The sequence below is a fragment of the Scleropages formosus genome, chromosome 22, assembly GCF_900964775.1.
Source record: "Scleropages formosus chromosome 22, fSclFor1.1, whole genome shotgun sequence".
In the NCBI taxonomy this organism is placed as follows: Eukaryota; Metazoa; Chordata; class Actinopteri; order Osteoglossiformes; family Osteoglossidae; genus Scleropages; species Scleropages formosus.
In genome coordinates, this window is record NC_041827.1 from 6017569 (window position 1) to 6039353 (window position 21785).

The 21785-nt window shown below is 45.0% G+C and overlaps 2 protein-coding genes across 3 annotated transcripts; one reads left to right on the forward strand and one right to left on the reverse strand.

The window, feature by feature from the left end:
* Positions 1–324: 324 nt before the first annotated feature.
* apex2 (APEX nuclease (apurinic/apyrimidinic endonuclease) 2) lies at positions 325–5379 on the reverse strand. Its single transcript, XM_018725558.2, has 6 exons — positions 5126–5379; positions 3192–3275; positions 2755–2935; positions 1945–2088; positions 1784–1853; positions 325–1605 (listed from the first exon to the last, which is right to left on the reverse strand). The coding sequence occupies exons 1-6, from the start codon at positions 5238–5240 to the stop codon at positions 451–453; spliced, it is 1749 nt and encodes a 582-aa protein (XP_018581074.2). The 5' UTR covers positions 5241–5379; the 3' UTR covers positions 325–450.
* A 1204-nt stretch (positions 5380–6583) lies between these two features.
* Positions 6584–21664, forward strand: LOC108918582 (protein bicaudal D homolog 2). Of its 2 annotated transcripts, none has more exons than XM_018726017.2 (10): positions 6584–6655; positions 8447–8737; positions 9786–9998; positions 11344–11496; positions 12086–12529; positions 13146–14018; positions 14485–14664; positions 15877–16028; positions 17580–17949; positions 18975–21664. In XM_018726017.2, exons 2-10 carry the CDS (start codon positions 8528–8530, stop codon positions 18978–18980), a joined length of 2601 nt encoding a protein of 866 aa, XP_018581533.2. In that variant the 5' UTR covers positions 6584–6655; positions 8447–8527; the 3' UTR covers positions 18981–21664. The 2 variants fall into 2 exon arrangements, with proteins under 2 accessions (XP_018581533.2, XP_018581534.2); XM_018726018.2 differs by having other exon boundaries at positions 6603–6664.
* The last annotated feature ends 121 nt before the right edge of the window (positions 21665–21785 follow it).

A 21785-nucleotide genomic window follows, 5' to 3' on the forward strand; every position in this document is an offset into this window, starting at 1 on the left:
CATTTAAAAAAAAAAGAAAAAAAAAAAAAAAAAAAACTTCAACCCCACTGTCATCAACCCTGAAAGGTTTTTGGCACGTTCAAGATTTTAACAAAAGCAGGAAACAAAAAAAACTGGCGAGACATCAAAAAGATATCCTTTATTTCTAGAAAACTATTCGGTAAGGACTACACAGAAACTAAAATCTCGAGAAAATCGTTTGGAAACATTAAACTTCATGCCACGTCACACCCACATACACACCCCCCAAGTAGTAAAAAAAAAAAAAAAAAGAAAAATTACAGTAAGACAAATTTATTATTATTATTTACATACACAGACAAGTGGAAAAAAAAAAAAAAAGTATTTTACATATACACAACATTGAATTTTCTGCAGCCTTCTTAGTATTCCCGTACTGCGCGCCCCAGATTCTGTGACCAGCAGATGCTGCGGTGCACCACCGACCCCTTATTTGCCTTTATCCACCCAGGCAAAGAAGTTACAGCGAGCCTGGGGATTGGAGGCATGGCCCTGCGGCCGGGCGCACACGAAGAACTGGCGGCCCATATTCGCTCCTGCCTTCTTGACGGTTCTTAGGACGCACGGCTCTTGATGCACCTTGCACAGCGGGGGCTGCGGCGGGCCACGCAACACCGACTTCCAAAATCCCAAGGACCCCCCGGCCGCAGAGGACCCGGCGCCTCCATCTTCCTCTAAGGGGAGGGCTTTGCGGTTTGCCGAACTCCCGCATCCGTCTTCCTCGAGCGCGGTACCGCCACGGAGCGGTTCCTCCTCCCCTGTGTCTCGCGTCCTATTGGCCCCATTGTGTCCTCCTCCTCCCCCCACAGCGGGATCTAGCTTGTTAAGGGTCGCATCCCCAAGGCTCAGAGGGTGAGCCGGGCCCGAACTTTTCGATCCGCGTCCGCAGTCGTTCAAAGACGGCAGCGCAGCCCGGTCAGGTTTGGGTTTGAAAAACTCCAGAAGGTTCCCCTGAGGCTTTCCCGTGCACCTTTTTGTTTTGCTTTTTTTGCTTTTGGATGCGGAAGGTTCTGGCATTAATCCTTTGCGTTTCCCACAACTGAAGCTTTCGACAGGATTTTGGTTTTCACACGTTTCCCCCGATTCTTGGGAACTAGGCAGGGAGTCCGTGGAGCCTCGAGAAGCCTGCTGGTCCACCTTGACCAGAAAACGAGACAGTTTCTGTTGCTTACCCGCGAACTCCGGCAGGTAGCGAGTGCACAGCGGCGGGCACTTCGAGCCGGGCACCTGGATGCAGCGCAGGTGTCCCTGAACCGGGCAATGGTCTGACCCCTCCACCTCTGGCATGATGTCAGCCTCCAGGAACCGGGTCTCAACCAGCACGCGGTCGGCAAAGATGTAATCGATTCTTGTGCCGTAGTTTGTCTGCCGAGCTCCGGTGAGGGTGGACCAGCAAGTGAAGGCGTTGGAACGGGTCGGGTGGAAATAGCGGAAGGTGTCTACGAATCTTCCCCCGCTCCCATGTGTCTGAGACACTTGGTGAGCCTCTTCATCTTCCTCAACGTTGCTACAGCTCTCCTCCTTACATTCTCCAATAAGGAAGCTGTTCAACCATTTCCTTCCAGGATGGTCCTGAAAATTTTCCTGAATGAGATGAAAAACACGGAAAATATTTATATATAAAAAAAAAAAAACACAATTAAAGCTTTAAGTCCTTACACCTCCAGCTACTGTGAAGTTGAGAAAGGGTTAGTTTTACACCTCCAGTTACAACCTCTTCACACGTCATTCATGTTTTCTGAATTCTGAAACGGACACTTACAACATCAGCTGGGTCACAGTGGTCTATTGGCTTGTGGGAGGTGTTAATGTCGCCCAACACAATCACGTGGCTAAGCACAAAAGCGGGAGAGAGAGACAGCGTCAACTTACGAAGAAAGGTGTAAAACCGAGATCCGACCCAAACGTTCGCGGGATAGTCACCTCCCCGATTCCAAAATAGCTTCGGCTCGTGCCTGAAGCAACCTGTAGAAGTGCAGCTTGAACTGTTTACGCTCGGGTTTTTCGGGATCGGCCCGTGGGCAGTACACGTTCAGCACAGTCAAGGTCTCCTCGGAGTCCTCGCACCTGAAGGTAACGCAGCGACACGAAAACACCAGGTAAATTCCAGCACTGAAACAGAGACGGGCATTTCGACGAAGGGCGGGGAATGTATCCGCTGCCTTACGGACACTTATTGAGGGCGATCAATATAGAATATTGTACTGCAGCCAGAGTCCCCGTGTGGAGCAATTTAGTTATCCGCTATAGCGAAGAGCACGAGTCACATTTTTTTGCATTATTACTAATGTTCATGACTTCCTGATCCTTCTTAAACAAGGATCGGCTCATCGTCAGGGACGTTTTTCATCAGACACGCTGTGTTCAATCTGCTGTCCAACGGAGAGTCCAGCTGAGGAATCGATACGTTTCACCTAACCCAGAAATGCGAGTATGATATTGTTTTAATTCTTTGCAAAACAGATTAAGCACAGATGTCAATTGTAATAATAGCAATAATAAGCAGACCGCATTTAGAGGTTTGATTTTGGTTTATTATGCAATTGAAAAGTGTTTCACTCAGCCATCTGGATGACAATCTCTAGACTTGACAGTTGTCGGCTGTTATTTTTAAATTCCGAAGCTGGTTTTGGGTTATCGGCGTGGCATTTCCTCATTCCTGATATTTACCACGTTACCATTTGAACGGGAAGTTTTGGTGGAAAAGGACACAGCGCCTCCCTAAATTCTTACTTTACTTTATGTTGTGTGATCACAGCCCTTCCCTCATTGTCCAACAGCTGGAGCTCCTCGGCAGAAAAACCGTTCTGGTCGCCATAGCACCCCACAGCACCATCATGGCTGGTAAGCAGGCCTGTAAGTCCCTCTTCCGCAGCTACAGGGGTGGCACTGTCTTTGCAAAACGTCGCTACCCCTGTTGATTGTGAAAGTTGAAACATCAGGAAAATGCACATATTCTCCAGATCTCACATATGTATTTACCCTGGTACAGACACATCGTTAATTGCAAAAATGGCATTTCTGTGATAACATCAGTGATTATTTACAGATGAACTATACTACAGAGAGCTTAAGAGGTGCTTCAATGGACTTTCCGTGACTTCGAACGATGACGAAGTATCCAACGAGCCACGAGTCGGGAAAGATACTATAGGCAGACTTGCGCTCACCTGAATACCCACTGCGTCCTCTACTGAAGCTGAAATATGAGTTATACCCCTCTACAATCGCAGTTCTCTCATCCAACAGGTCTCCTACAACATACAAAAACTCAGGTTAAGAACACTAATAGGTAACAACTATATAATTCACCATGTTTCAAAGCTCAGTTTTAACTATGCGGTCATATCTTACTCCTTGGCCACATGGACACCATCGCTTTTCACCCTGTTCTAACTGCCACCTCCTGTTCAGTGCAGTCTTCTCAAAGATGATGGGTGGCACAGTGGCACAATGAGCAGCACTGCTGTCTCACAGCTTGAGTGGTGCAAGAGAACATGGGTTCGATCCCTGTTCAGTCTGTGTGGACTTTGCATGTTCTCCCTTTGTCTGCGTGGGTTCCCTCCGGGTGCTCTGGTTTCCTCCCACAGTCCAAATACATGCTGTTCAGGTTCACCCATACTGTGTGAGTGACAGAAAGAGAGTGTGTTCCACTGATGTATGGATGAGTGACCCAGTGTAAGTAATGTATCTAGCAGTGTAAGTCACCTTGTTGAATAAGGTGTGTGGGCTGGTAACACTTACATAGAGTTCATTGGAAGTTGCTTTGTAGAAAAAGCAACTGCTAAATAAATAAATGTAAATGATTGAAAACTTGGATAGTCTTAGTTTCCTGAGTACATTAATCATTTAAACATGGTCAACACGATTATAGACTGTTCGGTAGTCAAATTCACATAGTGCTTCTTATGGCATTCTTTGGCTTTTTCAAAAAATTGGACAAGAGGAATCAGAAAGTAACCGATGACACTGTAAAATACAAAGTCACCATTCGCTGTACACACACACACACACACACTGACTGAAACCACATGTCCCAAGCTGGGTTGTGGCAAACCAGAGCCTAACCCGGCAACACAGGGCGCAAGGCTGGAGGAGGGGGGGGGGGGGGGGGGGGACGACACACCCCGGAGGGGATGCCAGTCCATCATAAGGCACCCCAAGCGGGACTCGAGCCCCAGACCTCCCAGAGAGCAGGACCTGGTCAAACCCACTGCGCCACCATTCCCCCCAATTCGCTGTACAGAAACCCCTAAATTAGTTACTCTACTATCAAACACATGCAGTTCAGTGGGATTGGCAACTCTAAATTGCCCTGGTGTGTGGCGCTACCCTGCGATGGACTAACATCCTGCCCAAGGTGCTCTCCCCCCTCAGCCTTTCACTGTTGAGGATAGGCTCTGAATCACCATGACCCTGCTCAGGACAAGCAGATAATGAAATTACGGATGATGCTCTGGTGTATGACATTATGGTGGGCTACGACAAGGCAAGGGCCACTTCGGACACAGAAGTGGTTTATCTTCGCCCTCTTCCGCGCACATCTTGGGACTTTGGGGAAACACTCATGCAAACTCCACACGGACTGAGCCGAATCTGAACCCAGATCCGAAACCAGAGACCCAGATCCGCGAGGCACCAGCGCTACCCGCCGTGCCTCCGCGTCACACAACCTAAATTCGCTCCTGCACGACGTTGCTAACTCATCCCGTCCCGATCAGTCAGGGCTGTACCCCTAACACGGAAAACCAGGCCACTGCTGTCAGCTGTCATGTTTATTGCATGATCTTGCACACGATAATGCAGTCAGAGTCATGAATCATTACGCACCAGGCAGCTGAAAATACCGTTCGCTCTACACGTGTTCTCCGCGAGCCCGTCTCGTCTGTCAGTGTTAGCTAGCAATTAGCTAGTGAGCTCCTACTGCCATGATTTCCCACTCCTCTAGCCTACCAGATAACCCCTCGATTACTTTTCAGATATTACATTACCAATGCACTAGAGCATTTCTCTCTCAGTCTCTGAGTTCGCTACATAACATGATGATGATGATCTTCAGCAATGAACTCTGGACCCCTGTCCGCCTCGTCGTGCTGCTGCTTACTTGTCACTTTGGTCTCCTGCAGACACACAATGTCAGCGTCCAACACATCCAACGCCTTCTTAACTCCGCCTTTGAAAGCTCGAATGCCATTAATGTTCCAAGTGACAATCTTCATGGCTCTCTCTCCACATTTGTACTATTCCGCTTCTTCGGTTCGCAGTACGTTACACTTAGCGGCTAAAAACCTAGAAAAGGATTGATGTCTGGAGGGGCGATGCACACTGACAAGTGACCAATCCGCGCGTTCGCTTCAATTTTTCAGCCAATCATATACAAACAGAAAAAACATTACTGATTTACAGATGACCAATCCAAACACGGCTTATTCTACTAACCAATCAGTTATAAGATTCTTTCGGCATTAGGCGCTGCGTAAAGCAAAAAAAAAAAAAAAAAAAAAAAAAGCTAAAATCGGAAAGAAAACGGACACGCGCTAAGTGAACTGCCTTTAACGTTTATATTTTTGTTAATATTTTCATGCAACACAAGTTAACATCATTCACATTTTGAGCTGCCTGGCCTGAATTCGATAAATAAAGTGGGCGACTTAGGGTAAACATTTACAAACTACAAAGAAACATGCTGCTGCATGCATTCGAAGAAATAAACCACAACGGTTTATCTGAGTTCCTCACAAGTACATATAAGTGTTAACCTCTGGACCACTGTAAGTTAAGTTTCATTTTCTCTATTTCAGAATACCCGTGTTCTTAAAATAACCTTAGTGGAAGGAAGGGGCTAAACAATACTCTCGACATTAAAAAACGTAACTTAAAAACTACAACATAGAATACATTCTCTGCAACTAAATTATATCGCAACTTCTCTTAGTTAGTGGCAATTGACTGCTAAGATGTACTAGCGAGATGAATCCCTTCATTTCTGGTCGCATGGCTGTAGTATTTTAAGCGCTTCACTGTGTAATTTCTACAACATCAGTATTGCAGCGTCCCCCCATGGTGCTACTGGAAACAGACTAAGTAAAAGGAACAGAATCTTTATATACAGCACGTGTCTTTGCACAAATGATACAGTGCGGTAAGGAATTCCGCTGGGTCATTTCCAGCCCCCCTACCGCGAACAAAGGTTTACGAAGGGACCACCCTTAGAAATACCCAGAACCCCCCGTAACAAACTGTACGTAACGTAAAACAACCAATCACAGAACTCCAACTATGTAGAGACATGAACACTAATAAGAGCTTTTTACACGGAGCTATTTCAGCTCCCCTCAGCGCCGTTACAATATGTAGTACAAAATCTACCAGGAATGGTCATTACAATGTATATCAGCATTATTTGCCAAGGCTAAAGGGCAACATATGCCGCACTTAACAGAGCGCGGATCTGCGTGACGTCAACGTATTAGTTGGAACGTGAGGGGGCGGTCCTTCGCCTTCTTCCGGGACACGTTCCTACAAACTGATTTGGTGTTGCTAGGCGACCAAGGGGCGGTCTTTCGCCTTCTTCCTGGACACGCCGTTCGCGCTGAATCGCCGAGTCTTCGGAATCGGCGTTTAAAGTCCGACGGTAAGAGAGGTTCGGAATACTTTGGTTTTTGTTTCACCTTATCAAAATCGAGTGGAATAGTGTAGTAAAACTTAGAGGAAATTATTTTAAGATCCCGATTAAGAGCTTTAAACCAAATAATTGTTATGCGCCTTGAAAATGATGGGGAATTTATGAACTTACTGCTGTAATAAATAACGCGGGTAAGACAGCTGCCGGCAGCATGCAGCCGATTGTCATATGTTTGTTGCGAGTTTTTCTCTCTATTACCGGTCGTTTTGCCTTTTTTCAACGGTCTTTATCGCCAAGACTGCAAACACAAGTATTTTTCTGGTCGGGTTTCTAGTTTTACAAACTGTATGGCATCATCATGTCATGTGATGTAGCTTACATGTGTTCTCCCGCTCATAGTATTTTATAAGAATAAAAGAAATAAGTGAATTATATTAGTGGTATTTCACTGTTTAGCGTTTTATTGCCTCTACACTGTGCAGAAGATGACTAGTATGATCGGTGAGATCGCTGTAAAATCGTGTAAAAGTACAGTACAGCGCAGCACAGTCACACAGTGTCCGACGGTTAAGGAGCGGCTGCTTCGTTCGGTCCCACATCATCATGTCATGTAGGGCGATTCTCTGTCGAACTCTGGTCGGATGTTGATGTGCGGTTTTGTGTCGCTTTTAAACTCGGGCCTGATTGTGACGATCCGGAGTTGCGATCTTGTTTTCGCTCCTGAATTCCTGGCTAATTATTTGTGCAGGGCTCACATGACCCGTCTGACCCGTCTCGACTAACTGTTTTGCGACCGTAATAGGCTTAAAGGATTCGCTCCTTTGCCCTTTCTCTCCACCCCACCCTCTCAGGAAGTCCAGTTTGACCCCCCCAGCAGTCCCTCTTGGGTCCTAGTCGTGGTCTTAAAATTGGAAAAGTACATTGATCCCCCGGCTTGGGTGCAGCCGGTGCCCCGAGACCGGATCAGGCGGCCTCACTCGGTGTAAAACCGCAGTATTGTGCGTGGGGACAGCAGTGATTTATTGTTTATGGACAAAGATGTTTAATTTTCCAACTTGAGCGCTGCAGGGTTTTTTACAGCGCAAATAAGGACCTCTCCTACTCTGCACTGAGCCAGAAGTGCTATTTCCAGCTTTCCTACTCCAGCTGTGATATTTTATTTTAGTTGTGCTTTAACTACACACACGTGAGTAGGGACTTTGACAGCCCCTTCAAATTTGAGCTGTGTTTTCCCCATAATCATGTGCTTATTATATTCAGTTTTTTCCCTTTTCCTTACAAAACACGACGGGAGTAACATTTACCCAGAAATACGGAACTCTTAGATAAGAAAGGGCTACCAGAGTAGTTAGAACTGCTGTCTTTGGACCCATAAGTTGCTGCTTCAAATCCCACCTCCTGCTGTTGTACCCTTGAGCAAGGTACTTACCCACAGTTGCTCCAGTAAAATTACTCAGCTGTATAAATGGGTAAGTAATTGTAGGTACATTAACATTGTAAGTTGCTTTCGAGAAAAGTGTCAGATAAATATGTAAGTTGACTTATTGTCCAATGTGGACATGATGTTCACAGTTCTTTGTTTCGGTCTCTTGAGTTTCAATTCCCAGCCGAAGTTGTATAATACCCAGTTTCACTTTCTATTAAGGAAAAGTAAGGTAAAACTTCCATGACTGTTTGTTTTTTTGTGGGAGATTAAAAAAGGGAGTCTGTTGGTTCACGGTCCAAGACGACCGCTTACATTGACAGTTGTTGCTTTTATGGTAACCTGATATCAGCTGCGCCGTTTCCTACTTTGTCCAGCGTGGAGGATGGCCGACGGAGAGCCGAAGTGACGCTTGCGCTCATCGGCAGCGGTCCGGCTGGGCCAGCGGGGGTGCCGCCATGCTGGACGAGGGGGAAGACGGCGACGGGGCCCTGCGAGCCGAAGTGGAGCGGCTGAGTCTGGAGCTGCAAGAGGCCAACGAGGAGAAGCTGCAGGCGGCGCGCTATGGCCTCGCAGTGCTGGAGGAGAACGCTGCACTGAAGCTCGGGCACGGCCAGCTGGAGGAGGAGCACGAGAGCCTGAAGCAGGAGCTTCAGCAGCTCAAAGAGGTTAGCAAAATATGAGAGAGTGAAAGAAAGGAGGAAAAAAAAAAAATCAGTGCATTAAAGCAGGCCACTCCTGGTAGTGAGATTTATATTCAGAACAAAGCTTCTGCGTCCTTATTTCTCAGTGTTATGGGCATGTATTTTTGTTGGAGGAACTGAAATGTTCGTGTTTAAACTGTTGTGTATTTTCGCTAGCAGCGGTCATTAATTTTAAAAAAAAGCCTTGCACTTTTTTTAACCGCTTGGGTTTCAGAACATTTTTGAGATTTCGTGAGTCTGCTGGGTTGGAGATTATTTTGCGGATTTTACCGTTCCTACATTTAGACTTTCAGTTCTTTTTTCCTTGACGGATGGGCCATGGTTGAAGTAACTCTTTTCCCGAGTTCTCAGCAACAGTGACTGCTGTCTGGAGCTTCAATCATGACTTATTTCAATTTATTTACATTTTCATTGGGCTTTGGAACGTTGGGGTCAACTCTTCACTCTGCTTGAATTCTTACTATTAGTTACATCATTCTGCTGGAACAGAAACACAAAGATATTGAAGAAAAGGCTTCTGCTGCAGCTTCAGGTGTTAATCAAAATATGGTTTGACGTGTATTTTATGTCATAAATATTTGTGACTTCGACTAAAAAACAACCAACCTTTAGTCTCTTCGCATCTTAACCAGTCAGAGAGCAGCGTATATACATTATGAAGATAAAGACCCTCTTGGTGATATATGTAAACACACACACTGTTGTCTTACCAAATTTATCTCCTGAGGACTGAACTGGAGTGTTCTTGATTAGTCTTCATTTTTGTATTGTTATAGAAATTATAAGTGTTTTGTTGTTTTTGGTCTTTATTGTTCTATTGTTATGGTTTGCTTTATGCCCTTTACATTTATTTCTTTGTACTTGTAGCACTACATATGTACTGGTGTTTGCTTAGTTTAGTTAGAAGGCACAGATACTTAGGGTATGTGCTGCAGTGTTATGATTTTCTTAATTTTTTTTCATGGGGTCATTCCTCTTTGTTCTCGCCCTGTCTTCGTTCATCCATCTCCAGGCACTGGCCGACTCCGTGAGCAGCCACAAACGCGCAGCGGCTGACGGGGAGAGCCGGGAAGAGAGCTTGCTGCAGGAGACCGCCAACAAGGAGGCGGCCATGGCCCTGCGGATGGAGGAGGTGACGGCAGAGCTGCGGCAGACGCGTAACTGGCTGGCCAACGTGCAAGCAGAGAGCGAGAGGCTGGGGGTGCTCTCCAGCCAGCTGAAGAAGGTGGGAACCAGTACACATGGGATCATCAGACACATCTTCCTTTCGGATTCCATCTCTTTGTGTTACAGTATTTGCCCCGAATGGCATCTGGAAGGAATGTGATTGTCTGTTCATTGATATTAAAAAAAGTTGTTCATTTTAAAAAGGTATGCCAGCAATTCTATTCTAATGTAGTAGAGGGTGGTGGGGTGTTAGTGAATAAGAGAAAGGAATAGAAAATTCATTCTACAGATGGAGAGCACTGTGTTATTACTTCCCTCTAACCTCTTTATTGTTGCTTCACTTTTTTCAGTCCTTAAGCACCATTCTATATATGTCAGTAAGCGGAGAGGTCGGACCGTATTCATTCATCCCACACAGACCCTACCTTTGGGCTGCATCTTACATTGCATGTCCGGAGCTGAGCTATTCCACACGTTTTATTCAGATAACTACATAAATGTTTACTTTAAATTAAAGTGAAATTATTAGTATAAAATAAACAGCTTAATGGGTGGTTATGAAGAAGAATCAATGGCAGCGATCTCGGTCACAGGCGCAACTGGACACAACCCTGTTGACTATGATTAAGATTAATTGTGAGTAAAATTTAGTTATAACTGCAGACACTGCAGAGCTGGGATCTGATTGCAGGACTTGCTTTGTTTTTGGATTATCTACGTTTTCCTTTTTTTTATTTTATTTAAGTGGTGCTTTTTTTTCTCCCTAGAGAGACTTAGACTGTTAAGTAACCTACAGTTATTTGCGCATTTATGCATCTTGGTGTTTTTTTTTTTTTTTTAGTTCAGCAATTCAAGGTAAATGCCTTGTTCAAAGGTACTGCAGATGTAGGAGGGTTCAAATTCACACCTGAGGGTGGCAGCTCTAACCGCCACGCTCCGTTGTAGGGGTTGCGCGACTTCAGATTTACTCTGTTGTGAAGCAAAGGTGTGACTGGGTATCTTAAGTGACGGGATGCAGTTATTTTCTGTGTCGGCTGCTGTGTTTCAATACCAAGGCGGAATAGGGCAGAGCGGCACACAAAGTTACAAGGCCCTGGGGTTTGTTCACCTACTTCTGCGTAAGAGCACACGCGTGTTCCATGTGTATGTGGATGTTCAGTTCGATATGTAGCAGTGCAAACAGGACAGGGGGCGTATAAATGAGCACAAGCTGGAGCTCCGTTATGCTAGAAGCGGAAAAGAGGTCTGAGGACAGCTTGCAGGCGAAGCTCCATTAAATTAGATCGCTTTCATCGTGCAGCCCATTGTCGATAATGGTGTCCTCTAATGCGTGTGCTGCAGTATTTCTCTCAAGCAAATCCTGCTTCCGTCAAAAGTCTAAAAAGCATCCATTACGTTCTCAGGAGTGCGAGTGTCTGGAAGCAGAGAAAAGGCACCTCCGGGAGGAGATGAAAGAGTACAAGTTCCGGGAGATGCGGCAGCTGCAGGACAACAGCGAGCTGGAGGAAGAGAACATCACGTTGCAAAAGCAGGTCTCCGTGCTGAAGGAGAACCAGGTCAGACTTGGCTTTATCCGCCTTGCGTGGCATTAATGCCATTGTCATCTCAATGGGTTAATCTCATTCACCCATGCAGGTACCGCGCAGATAACATGCCGATTAGTGAATCTGCGCAGTTGCGCATCTGTGATGCTGCGCATTGCAGTTTTGGCTCGTATGAAATAGAAAACGCAGACAAAAAACATTTTTACAAGTTACCTATGCAAGAAAAATGGGGCATGTGGGTATGAACACTTTGACATGAGGAATTATCAGCTAAGTATTGCCAACCCCACACCACCTTGACTGATTCAGTTGCTGGAAAATGGAATAAAACTCATTTTCCATAAGCTGGAATGTAGGGGGTGTACTAAGGGTCTCAGCCCAGAAAGGAAAGTGTGGTCTTTTCATTTTAAACTTAATACGTACATCTTTTGATCTGTGTAATCCAGTCAGTTTTACTGGGATATATGGCACAATGGAAATTTCCATGTATTAAAAGCTAATTTTAGAAATGTTACTTTTTACTTTATGTGCAATTCCTTTTCTCTCACACACTGTTGTACCGATTTCCATCTCTGTCCTGCTGTGGTTCTGTCTGTCTCAGGTGGAGTTTGAGACACTGAAGCTGGAACTGACCCACAAGCAGGAGGAGGAGGAACTCCTCAAAGCTCAGCTGGAGGAGGCAGCCCGTCTGAGAGAGATCGCAGAACGTCAGCTGGACGAGGCCCTGGGCGCCCTCAAGGAGGAGAGGGAGCAGAAGAATAGCCTGCGTAGGGAGCTCTCAAGTCTGGCTCTCCACCCCTATGACAGCACCGGTGGCCTGGAGCTCCACCTCGATCACTTGGAGGATGCCGTGGACGGGGTCGAGCAGGAGGATCAGGATGCTAGCGGGTCTCCCACCACCTCTGGGATCAATGGACACCTGCCGTGCGCGGCCCCCCACGGCGGCGAGGACGTCCTGCGAGCTCCAGCCCCAGGCCTGGTGTCGGATCTGCTCAGTGAGCTGCATCTCTCTGACACCCAGAAGCTCAAACAGCAACTTCTGCAGGTAAAGGAGCCAGATTGGACTGACACTGGACAACCTGGTGATGGACTGTGACACACCACATTAGTTTCTGTAAAAATCCCCAAGGCATTTATTTAAAATTCTGCCTGAAAAGGTTCAGATTCCTTTCTGTGGAGTTGAAGCTATCATTCCCCTTTGAAACAATTTTAATAATGTCAGTTTTATTTACACTAATGTATATAATTAGGATTTTTAATTCCTTATTTAGGGAAATAAGATCTTTTGGATATTATATGTCATCTTTGTGGTGTTCAAAAATTTTTGAAGTTGCATGTATCCTCATCAGAAATGAGGACGAATATATTTTGCAGTTAACTGATGCATGGTTCAGAAATATTTGTCCTCGGTCTAAAATGCCACTTTTACAAGATTGACTACCATTTCGAGTGTTCCTTATAAACCCGTGTAAATATTTGCCTGTATGCTGGTTTTTGCAGTTACTTTAGAATGGAAGTTATACTGTTGTTTTAAGCCACCATACAGTATAACACCTGCTCCCAGAATTCCATGCATTACCTCTCGTGTTTGCTTTATGCCCTCTCATCTGCTGTATCTTCTGGTCTCCTCAGTAATGTGTCTTTTTGTGTATCTCATATAGGCAGAGAGGGACAAGTCAGCTTTGTCCAGCGCTGTACAGGATTTGCAGACACAGCTGGCAATCTCCAGAGGAGCCTTGGCTGAGCAGCAGGGCAAGCCGAGTAGGATTTCTCAACATGCGGAGACCCCGCAAGGCTGCGAGAATATAAAGGACGGCACCGGCGGACACGGCGACACGGGCAGCCAAGAAGAACAGGTGACTGAGGACAATGGAGCTGAGAGTGGCTTGGAGCTGGACATCAGCACAGAGATCCTAGAGGGTCGAATGCAAGCGGCCAGCGTGGAACTTCTGCAGTTACGGGAGGAGGTGAAGAAGGCAGAGGCCCGGTGCACCACTCTGGAGGACCGATACCGCCAGGAGAAGGAGCGATGGAGGGCAGAGGCCCAGGAGCTGGCGGAAAAGATCCGCCAGTGTATCCGATCGAGCCGGCAGGACCAGGAGCGCATTTTCGAGCTCGAGAAGGAGATTGGGGCCACCCGGAAGGTGGCCACTGACTCCGAGGGCCACCTCACCGTAGCACAGGAGGAGCTGCTTGCCTTCTCCGAAGAGCTAGCCAACCTCTACCACCACATCTGCGTTTGTAGCAATCTCACGCCCAGCCGCGTCACTCTGGACTACTACCGTGAGGGGGCCAGGTTTGGGAGTCGCCCTCACCACCAACGTCACCATGGACCCCTGCGCCAGCGCCGCTCTGCTGATCCCTACGGCAAGGTGCTCTACAGCCCGGAAGTTGACAGCGGGGCCAGCGGCGACACCTCGCTTGTCGGTTCCGGACCTGGCAGTTGCCCTGGATCCCCTACTCTGGACTTCCGGGACCCAACCAACGTGCGCAATTTGGTGGCTGTCATCCGCTGCCAAATTAAACACCTGCAGGTATGATCCTTCGCACTAAAAAATAAGATCAGCTCTGTACAGAACAATACGACAAACTTTATATGTGCTCTATTAGTTTCCCGTGTGTCACATGACTAGATTCACCAGAGTAGCTCTAAATCATCCTCAGTGTCCTTGTCCCATATATTCTCTGTATAGAGTGACATGAGCTGAGATGCATGGGAACTAGCACTTGTTTAACTTCCATCCATACTTACAAAATCCGTGGGTTGTTTTACATCTGGTAATATTTCCGCCACGAGTCATTAATTTGGCAAAAAAAAAAACAGTTGGTTTCTTCCACTTTCTCTCATTCATAACTGCTGAAAGTTTTTCGGAACTACTTGCCATAGCATTAGATGACCTACAGTAATGAGCTTGTTCCGTTCTCCATCATAAATGTGTCATAGGATGAATGGGAATGTATGAACACCTTAACAGTGTAAGTCTCTGTTGAAAACCCCAGGTGGCTTTTGACCTGTGCCGCCAGCGGGGATCTTTGCCAGCTTCATCTGTGAGGGGAGATCCTGAGACGGAGCGGGATACCGAGGCTCTCCTGGAAGAGATGCTGAAGCTCAAGTCTCTGCTCAGCACCAAAAGGGAGCAGATCGCCACTCTCAGAACTGTTCTGAAGGCCATTAAGCAGGTACAGCCCCACTGGCGTCCTGGAGGCTTGTTAAGGCTCTGAGGACCTCATCTGAGAAATTAACATTCCCTTCATTCACCTTCAACATGAAATGTGTTTCAGGGCTGAACTTTCTGGAATTTCTCATACTTGAACAGGTTACTTTATCTCTGCGTTCCTACATTAATTCTAAGTTCACTAATGATCTGTTGTCTTAGTTAGGACTTCTAAAATTGTGTTAGTGACATGGGTTATGGGTGCGAAAAAGTTGCACAGGATTCTCTTCCAGTGCCCTGTTAATCCTATGAAGAAAACAGAAGTATGCACATATGACAAAGAAACAAATGTGGTCAGCGTGAAATTGTCCATCGTGTGAGGTGAGAGGAGCCGAAACCATGGTGAAAGCCATGGCTGCACTTGAAAGATAGCCTTCAAGGTGTTTCTCATACCTTTTCACATTCATGCAAACCAAACGCCTCCACCTGGGTGGACACGGAGTGCAAACACTGTCCTCTTTGACTCTGGAATTATTGTTCTGTTTCCTTTCGTGTTCTGTTTCTTTTTGTTCTTGTGCATTGTTTTTGCTTTATAAAATTGTATTTTTAGACCACTTTGGTTAAAGGTACCGTGTCCACCTCTTTTTTTTTTGGTTCTTTTGTGTAATTAAAACGTTTTTTGTGAAATTCCTACTCTTCAGTGCCCCAGTTGAGCCCCTGTTTCCATGGTTACACTGTAGCATCAACATGTGCTCACATGAACAGCAAGTACATGATGCAGAAGTAACTTAGTCCAAACATAATTATATAGTTTTCATTGCTACCTTACAGATTTTATTATGTAATTTCAGCTATGATGTGCATAATAAATCTTTTTGTAGCATTGAATGCCTTTTTTTTTCCCTAGGAAATTTTAGTGTGTGTGTGTATATAACTATCTGTTTTTAAAATTACACAATTAAACATTGGGTTTTATACTTTTGTCAGGTTTGTCCTTATGATGGGACAAATCATCTTTATTAGGTAATGCCCATAACTGCAGTATAGAATACTACAGGTGCTAATGTTTGAAGTCAGTCTTTGCACATATGTAAACTGTGAACCAGGGAGTACACTTCTAAAATTTCCCTTTTTGCGTGTCTGTTTTGGGTGGTTAAATTCAGTACATGATTTCTCATAATATTCTGGCTGTGGTCTCCTTCATGGTTTCTGTGCCATTGTGTTTTTCCTTCTGCAGACAGCGGAAGTAGCCTCGAATAACCTTAAGACCAAGTACGAGACCGAGAAGAGCATGGTGTCGGAGACCATGGTGAAGCTGAGGAACGAACTTAAAGCCCTCAAGGAGGATGCTGCTACTTTCTCCTCTCTCCGAGTCTTGTTCGCCAGCAGGTCTGTAACAGTATTCACCAGTTTTTTTTTTCTGTCTCCCTCGCGGTATTTTCGTTTTACACTCTTATGCTCAAGGTGAGGAGAGAGAACCAAGGGTAAAGGACAACAGGCAGTGGGGCAATTAAGGACACGGACTTGTAACTCAATAGTTACTGGTTCAGGTTGTAGTATAGTCCATCAGAGCAAGGCACCAATCCAGAATTGCTCAAGTACAGTATCTGTTTATGTAACTTATTATTATAAAATCTGACACCATTACAATATCTTTTAATCAAAATTCTCATTGGTCTTCCCAATAATCTTTCACTTTTAAGAAGACCGATCGTTGTAGCTGTACACATCTTCAACGTATTTTGACTGTCTTTATCAGACCTTCATTTATGGAATAAGCTGGCTGTCTAGTCCTTGATGTCGAGTATCTGGATGGCTCCAACAGGACCCTCTAATTGGATTACTCCCGCCCGTCGCTGGGCAGTGTCGGATGCGATTTCTGCACACACGTTGGCTCCTGCTGCCATCCTGGAGAGATGTGAACCCTTTGGTCAAAAGCAGATGAGCAGCAGTATGTTGACCAAACCCTTGTAGGTTTACGTTAAGGCAGCCTAGAACCCTTTACTGTAACCTGAGTTTCAGTAGAACTGAGGACAGGCAGGTATTGATGGAGATTTGTTATCAATTCTCTTACGGATGGGGGCCGCCATGACATTGCTACACTATCCCAAAGTTACACAGGTAGAATAAAATTAGATTTCAATGGGGATCATCTCCTGACTACTTAACTGATTAATTATTTGTGCAAGATACTTTTCCTGAATTGTCCTAGTCACTTTGGAGAAAAGCGTCGCCTAAATGAAATCACTACATTTAAAAATTTGCTTTATATGTTGTTATGCTATTTTTTTCCATGTACAAATTATGCAAACTGATTATTTATAGCATGGCGGTGCTACCACACTTGAAAGTGGTAGAGGAGTCCCTGCACTAACATAGACACACATTGTGTGAACATGTACTCATGGCTTTCAGTGTTTATTTCCCTTTTCTGAACCGTTTCCTTTTCATACTGCGATTACATTAAAAATGGGAAGTGTGATGTCATTATTGAATGTGGTCCAACTCTGCTTTGCTTGAAAGCTCTCTTGTAGCGCTCTGCTCATCTACTGCTGTCAGCAGTCATTGTGGTGCCTTATTCTGAGAGCTGGAGTCATTAGTAGATGAATTCATTAGCAATGCAGTTTCTCCTTACTGTGTCTTCATCCCTTGATGTGCACAGCTTCTTGGCTGCAACTTGAGGAGAAGCGACAGTAAGATCTAAAGTGATCTGTGACCAAATAGAACTATAGTGTGTCCCACTGGTGCTTTTGTTCCAAGCAGATCTTGTAAAAACAGTGACTGGTTGCATAATTGCTGTAAGACTGAAATATTCTGAGACGGATTGAATTCGTGGACATTTTCACATGTGGAAACTTTCCATGTTGGGGATGTTGTATTTAAAGTTGTTGTTGTGTTTTTTTTTTTTTTTGGCTCCTTTTATTTGTCTCGTTCTCCTAGATGTGACCAGTACGATATACAGCTGGATGAGATGCAGAGGCAGCTGGCAGCAGCAGAGGATGAGAAGAAGACACTGAACTCATTGCTGCGCATGGCCATCCAGCAGAAGCTGGCGCTGACACAGCGGCTGGAAGACCTGGAGACTCCCTACTGCACCCACAGCAACACCAGCAGCCCCCACCGCTCCCGGGCCAAGCAGTTGGGCACCGTCAAGTCTGGCAGGGCCCCCAGGAGCCCCCGTGGAAGTCCTGTTCGGCCCCTGAGGAACAGCCCCATGTCCAGTCCTGTGAGGACCTCGGGTGGTCAGCCTGGGGGTCTAGGCAGCAGCGGTCACTTTCGAGCGCTCTCCCGGAGTCTGCATTCTAGTCCGGTAAGAGCCTGTCCGTGTCATTTCCTCTCCTGTTGTGCTTTATTACAGGTGCTTCATTTTGGCCCATATGCAAGATTTTAAAAGTACAGAAAGTACCAGTAGGACCAGTGAGTTTGTGTGTGCTGGATAGTCAAAGAAACACATAGTCCCTCACAACATGGGTCATATACAAGTTTTTCACCAGTCTTGGGGGCAGTAGGTATTGTAGTATTTAGGGCCATCGCCCTGCAATTGAAGGACCAACATTCTTAGTACTTTAGTGTACAAGGCTGATGTTGTATGTCACCTTGAACAAGATGTCATTCAACATACACAGGATAAGATGTTACATTCCGCACGCTTATATCAAGGGCCGCACACTAGGCCCAGTTCCATCGGCCTCACTATCTTGCGCATGAAGCCCCAGAGAAAACTTCGGGCAGTGCCATTATAAATCTTCAAGGCTCAGCATTAAGAGGCTTGATACCCTGTCCAAACACTACATCAACTCACGGGGTGCAGGCATTTCATTTGTGGTTATCAAGTGGGTACCTCCCTTCTTTTCGTTGAGATAGGCCCACGACACCACAAGATAGCTCAACAGTTAGGTCTGATCTCCTAGACCCACGCCCCTCCACACACATGCCAGATGCCCTCCATCCGCAGCAGACCCACAATCCATTACCAGGACTCCAGCCATCCTAACCAACACTACACCTCACTATGCATTACCAATAAGCTGCTGTACCCACCCCCTGCTGCGAGCAGCCACCTCTTGGCTAACTTAATAAAACGTTAACTGTCCTCTGACCTGCAGCCCCAACTAACCTTCTCTCTTCTCACCTAAATAGCACTTAATAATGGTAAACTTCATCTGCGCTTGTGTTACTGTAACCTCTTAGTTCTAGTCATGTCTCATCTCATTTTTCTTTAGGTTTCTTGGCCTCTTCTTTGATCAGTGCCCATTTCTCGCAATATTTAATTTCAGCATCATTGTGGCTTCTCTTTCTTGCAGTTTTGTACTTATTTTTGTATTTTTTTCGCAGAGATAAAGAGAAAGCTGCTTGCATTCAAGTTACCATAGACTTGAATGTGCTCGGTCACGATGACTTCACGAAATGCCTTCTTGCCAATATCGGGACACCTTGTTCCTCTTGGTTCCGACGGTTTGGTCACCGAAGAAGTTGAAGAAATTAGCAGCTTCTTCAGCCAACAATGAAAACTCCATTTCACACTGGCATATAGTTAAAAATAATCTTTTTCAATATCCTTTTAAATCCAGTAGATAATTGATGGCAGATACATTCTGACATTTTACATTCAGGGATGCTTGGAGTTGCCAGCTGTGCCTTCAGTAGAATCTCAGTTCTGTTTTATTTATAATGCTAGTAAAATAATTAGGGTCCAAAGAACTGCTCTAAATGTATGTAAACCTCAGGATGTGTAAATTGCATTTTTTTTTGAGTAAAGTAGCACGTGTGTCAATGTAATTGAAAGTATTTGACATAGTTGATGGGTTTTCATTAATGTTGCTGATGGTTCCTTACAGGGCAGGTCTTCACGTTCTAAACGTCACTCTTGGTTCGCATCAGTGCTCTGATTCCCTGGCTGAGTGCTTCTTCCTTGGGTATCTGCTGTAGTTAGGAGTACATCATGACAATTTTTAGTTCTGTTCTCTTACGTCTTCAGAAAAATTCTTATGAGCACTTTAAAATCCCTACAGATACTCCAGGCACCTTTTTGAGCTACGGATATGATATGCATTTCCTCGTTCTGTGGTCTGAGGCCAAGGCTAATTTTTAAAAGCAGCAGCCTGGGTGCCTCCAGTAACAAGACTACATTCGCTCTTTCCAGAGGACCACATATCACAGGCCTCAGCATCCCGACTGCAAGCTAGTACTGAAATGTGTCGTTCCAGCCCTCACTGCTTATGCAGACTGGAGGAGGATGAGGTTGGGTATTTACCCCTCTCTTAAAGGAAGGTCCACGCTGGCAGTCTCACAGGGCTAAAGGTTAGATAGGCTCAGCGAGGTACTGTACATGTGGTAAAATGTGGCCGTGACCACATCCAGTGAGCCCTCAGTAGCACCTCTTGTTTCAGTGTTTGGGTGGAAGCTGTTCAGCCACATCATCGTTTACAAACTTTAAATTCTATGTCATGTATACATGCCTCCAGTTTAGTCTACTAAAACTGTGCCTTAAGCTTTCTTGTGTTATATTGATTTTAAAAAAAAACTTTTTTTTAAACACAAGTTACAAATAGGAGGTTGTATACATCCTTGTCTCTAAATACATTTGTATTATATTTTTTATTGGGAACGTGAGCCCTTTAATTACTGTTGTTTTTCAGATGTCATTCTAGGTCGTCACCCTCCTCAGAGGTCCTTACTTTATGATGAACTGCAATATTGTTTTCTGTTCCCTCTTATTCTAGTATATCAAATAACTTTTAATGACAGCTTACCAAATTACTTTTTATTGAGACTGCCTCAAAAATGATGCTGCTCCTTATACTGTAGTGATATATAAATTTAAATCTGAAATGTATCTCTTTTTGCAAACTAAAATATTGCGCTGCATAAGTTCTGGGTTAAAATGCACTGAAAACATTCCTTGTTTAGTGGCTGTGTCTAACAGGCAGTGTTGCACAGAATGGGGTCCGCTGTTGGACCCTAGAGTCATTTGTACAGAAGAACCGTATGTTGATGCTGCTTCCTTACCACTGTAGCTGACGGGTGGATGTACCCGAGTTTTGATCGCGGAGAGCTTCCATTTGCCAATGTGAGCAAATCCACATTAGCCAGTATTCCGAATACCAAGCAAGCGTCGTAGGTTTGGGGGTAAAAGGACTGTAAATTTTTGCACTTCCTTCATTTGAGAAATTCATATGAAGGTAGCAGTTGTGTATTAAATGACATAGTCCGCCGTTAATACACATCCCTAATTTGCAGTATTGCGGTTCAGTCGCGCATAACAGTGCGGAACTGCCTTCTGCTGGCGATAAGCGTTGAAGCAAGAGGGCGGAAATGTTTTGTCGCAACTTCTTTCAACCCGCATTGCCACCAGACTGCCGCTGGCATTTCACAGGCCATCCACAAACAGGAAGCGCTCTGGTTTTCTTGCCATGCTCTTACAGATATGCGCCGTCACCAGTTACTAGAAATTCCATTGTTCGAAATCCTTTGAATGCCATGGGTTGACGGAAAGATAAATGGGGTCACGCTCCTTGTTCGTGCAATGTTTTGACTCGGTTCTGTGCGATTTACTGTGTGTCAGCAGGCTGCCTGTGCTGACGAAAGCCAAGGGCATTGTTTTTAACTTGGTGGTGAAAATAACAGCTTGATTTACGGCACATATTTAGACAATTTATTTAAAAGGCTTTATTATATCTCTGAATTAATATGTGGGGGGGGGGAATCAAGTGTTTGCTCAGTTTACTTAATGCCCATGATGCAGGACACATGTTGCATAATTTGTTTGGTCTATTTAACTGCTTTGTATACAGATACAATCATATATAACTATGTTCTTAATAAACTCCACTGTGGATCAACTGCTTCTCCAAGGATTCAGTGGAACTTTGCTGGATAGTACTGTTTATCAAGCGGCGTTTTGTCTGTACTGCTTCAAGCCATTAAGTGATTTTCCTTTCTCTTTTTTTTTTTTTTTTTTTTTTGTATTGTAGGTTCTTCATTCTTTGCACAAGTCCTGCATTCCTAGAGAAATAAAACATTCATGCCTGATGAATCATTCTCCATGGATGTGATTTTTATTCCTGAGTTATTTATAGAAACAAAGATGAACTTTGGGTCAGGGGAAGGTTCAGACAGTGAGATCCTCTGCTGTAACTAAGAGGA

Bases quoted from the DNA above. Each gene is read 5' to 3' on its own strand.
- apex2 (XM_018725558.2), bottom strand. From the start codon at position 5,240: ATGAAGATTGTCACTTGGAACATTAATGGCATTCGAGCTTTCAAAGGC. The intron at 2,089-2,754 runs GTAAGAATTTAG...CGTTACCTTCAG, and splicing joins ATCACACAACATAAAGTAAA to GTGCGAGGACTCCGAGGAGA. The intron at 1,854-1,944 runs GTGACTATCCCG...TTTTGTGCTTAG, and splicing joins GCTATTTTGGAATCGGGGAG to CCACGTGATTGTGTTGGGCG.
- LOC108918582 (XM_018726017.2), top strand. From the start codon at position 8,528: ATGCTGGACGAGGGGGAAGACGGCGACGGGGCCCTGCGAGCCGAAGTG. The intron at 12,530-13,145 runs GTAAAGGAGCCA...TATCTCATATAG, and splicing joins TCAAACAGCAACTTCTGCAG to GCAGAGAGGGACAAGTCAGC. The intron at 14,019-14,484 runs GTATGATCCTTC...TGAAAACCCCAG, and splicing joins GCCAAATTAAACACCTGCAG to GTGGCTTTTGACCTGTGCCG.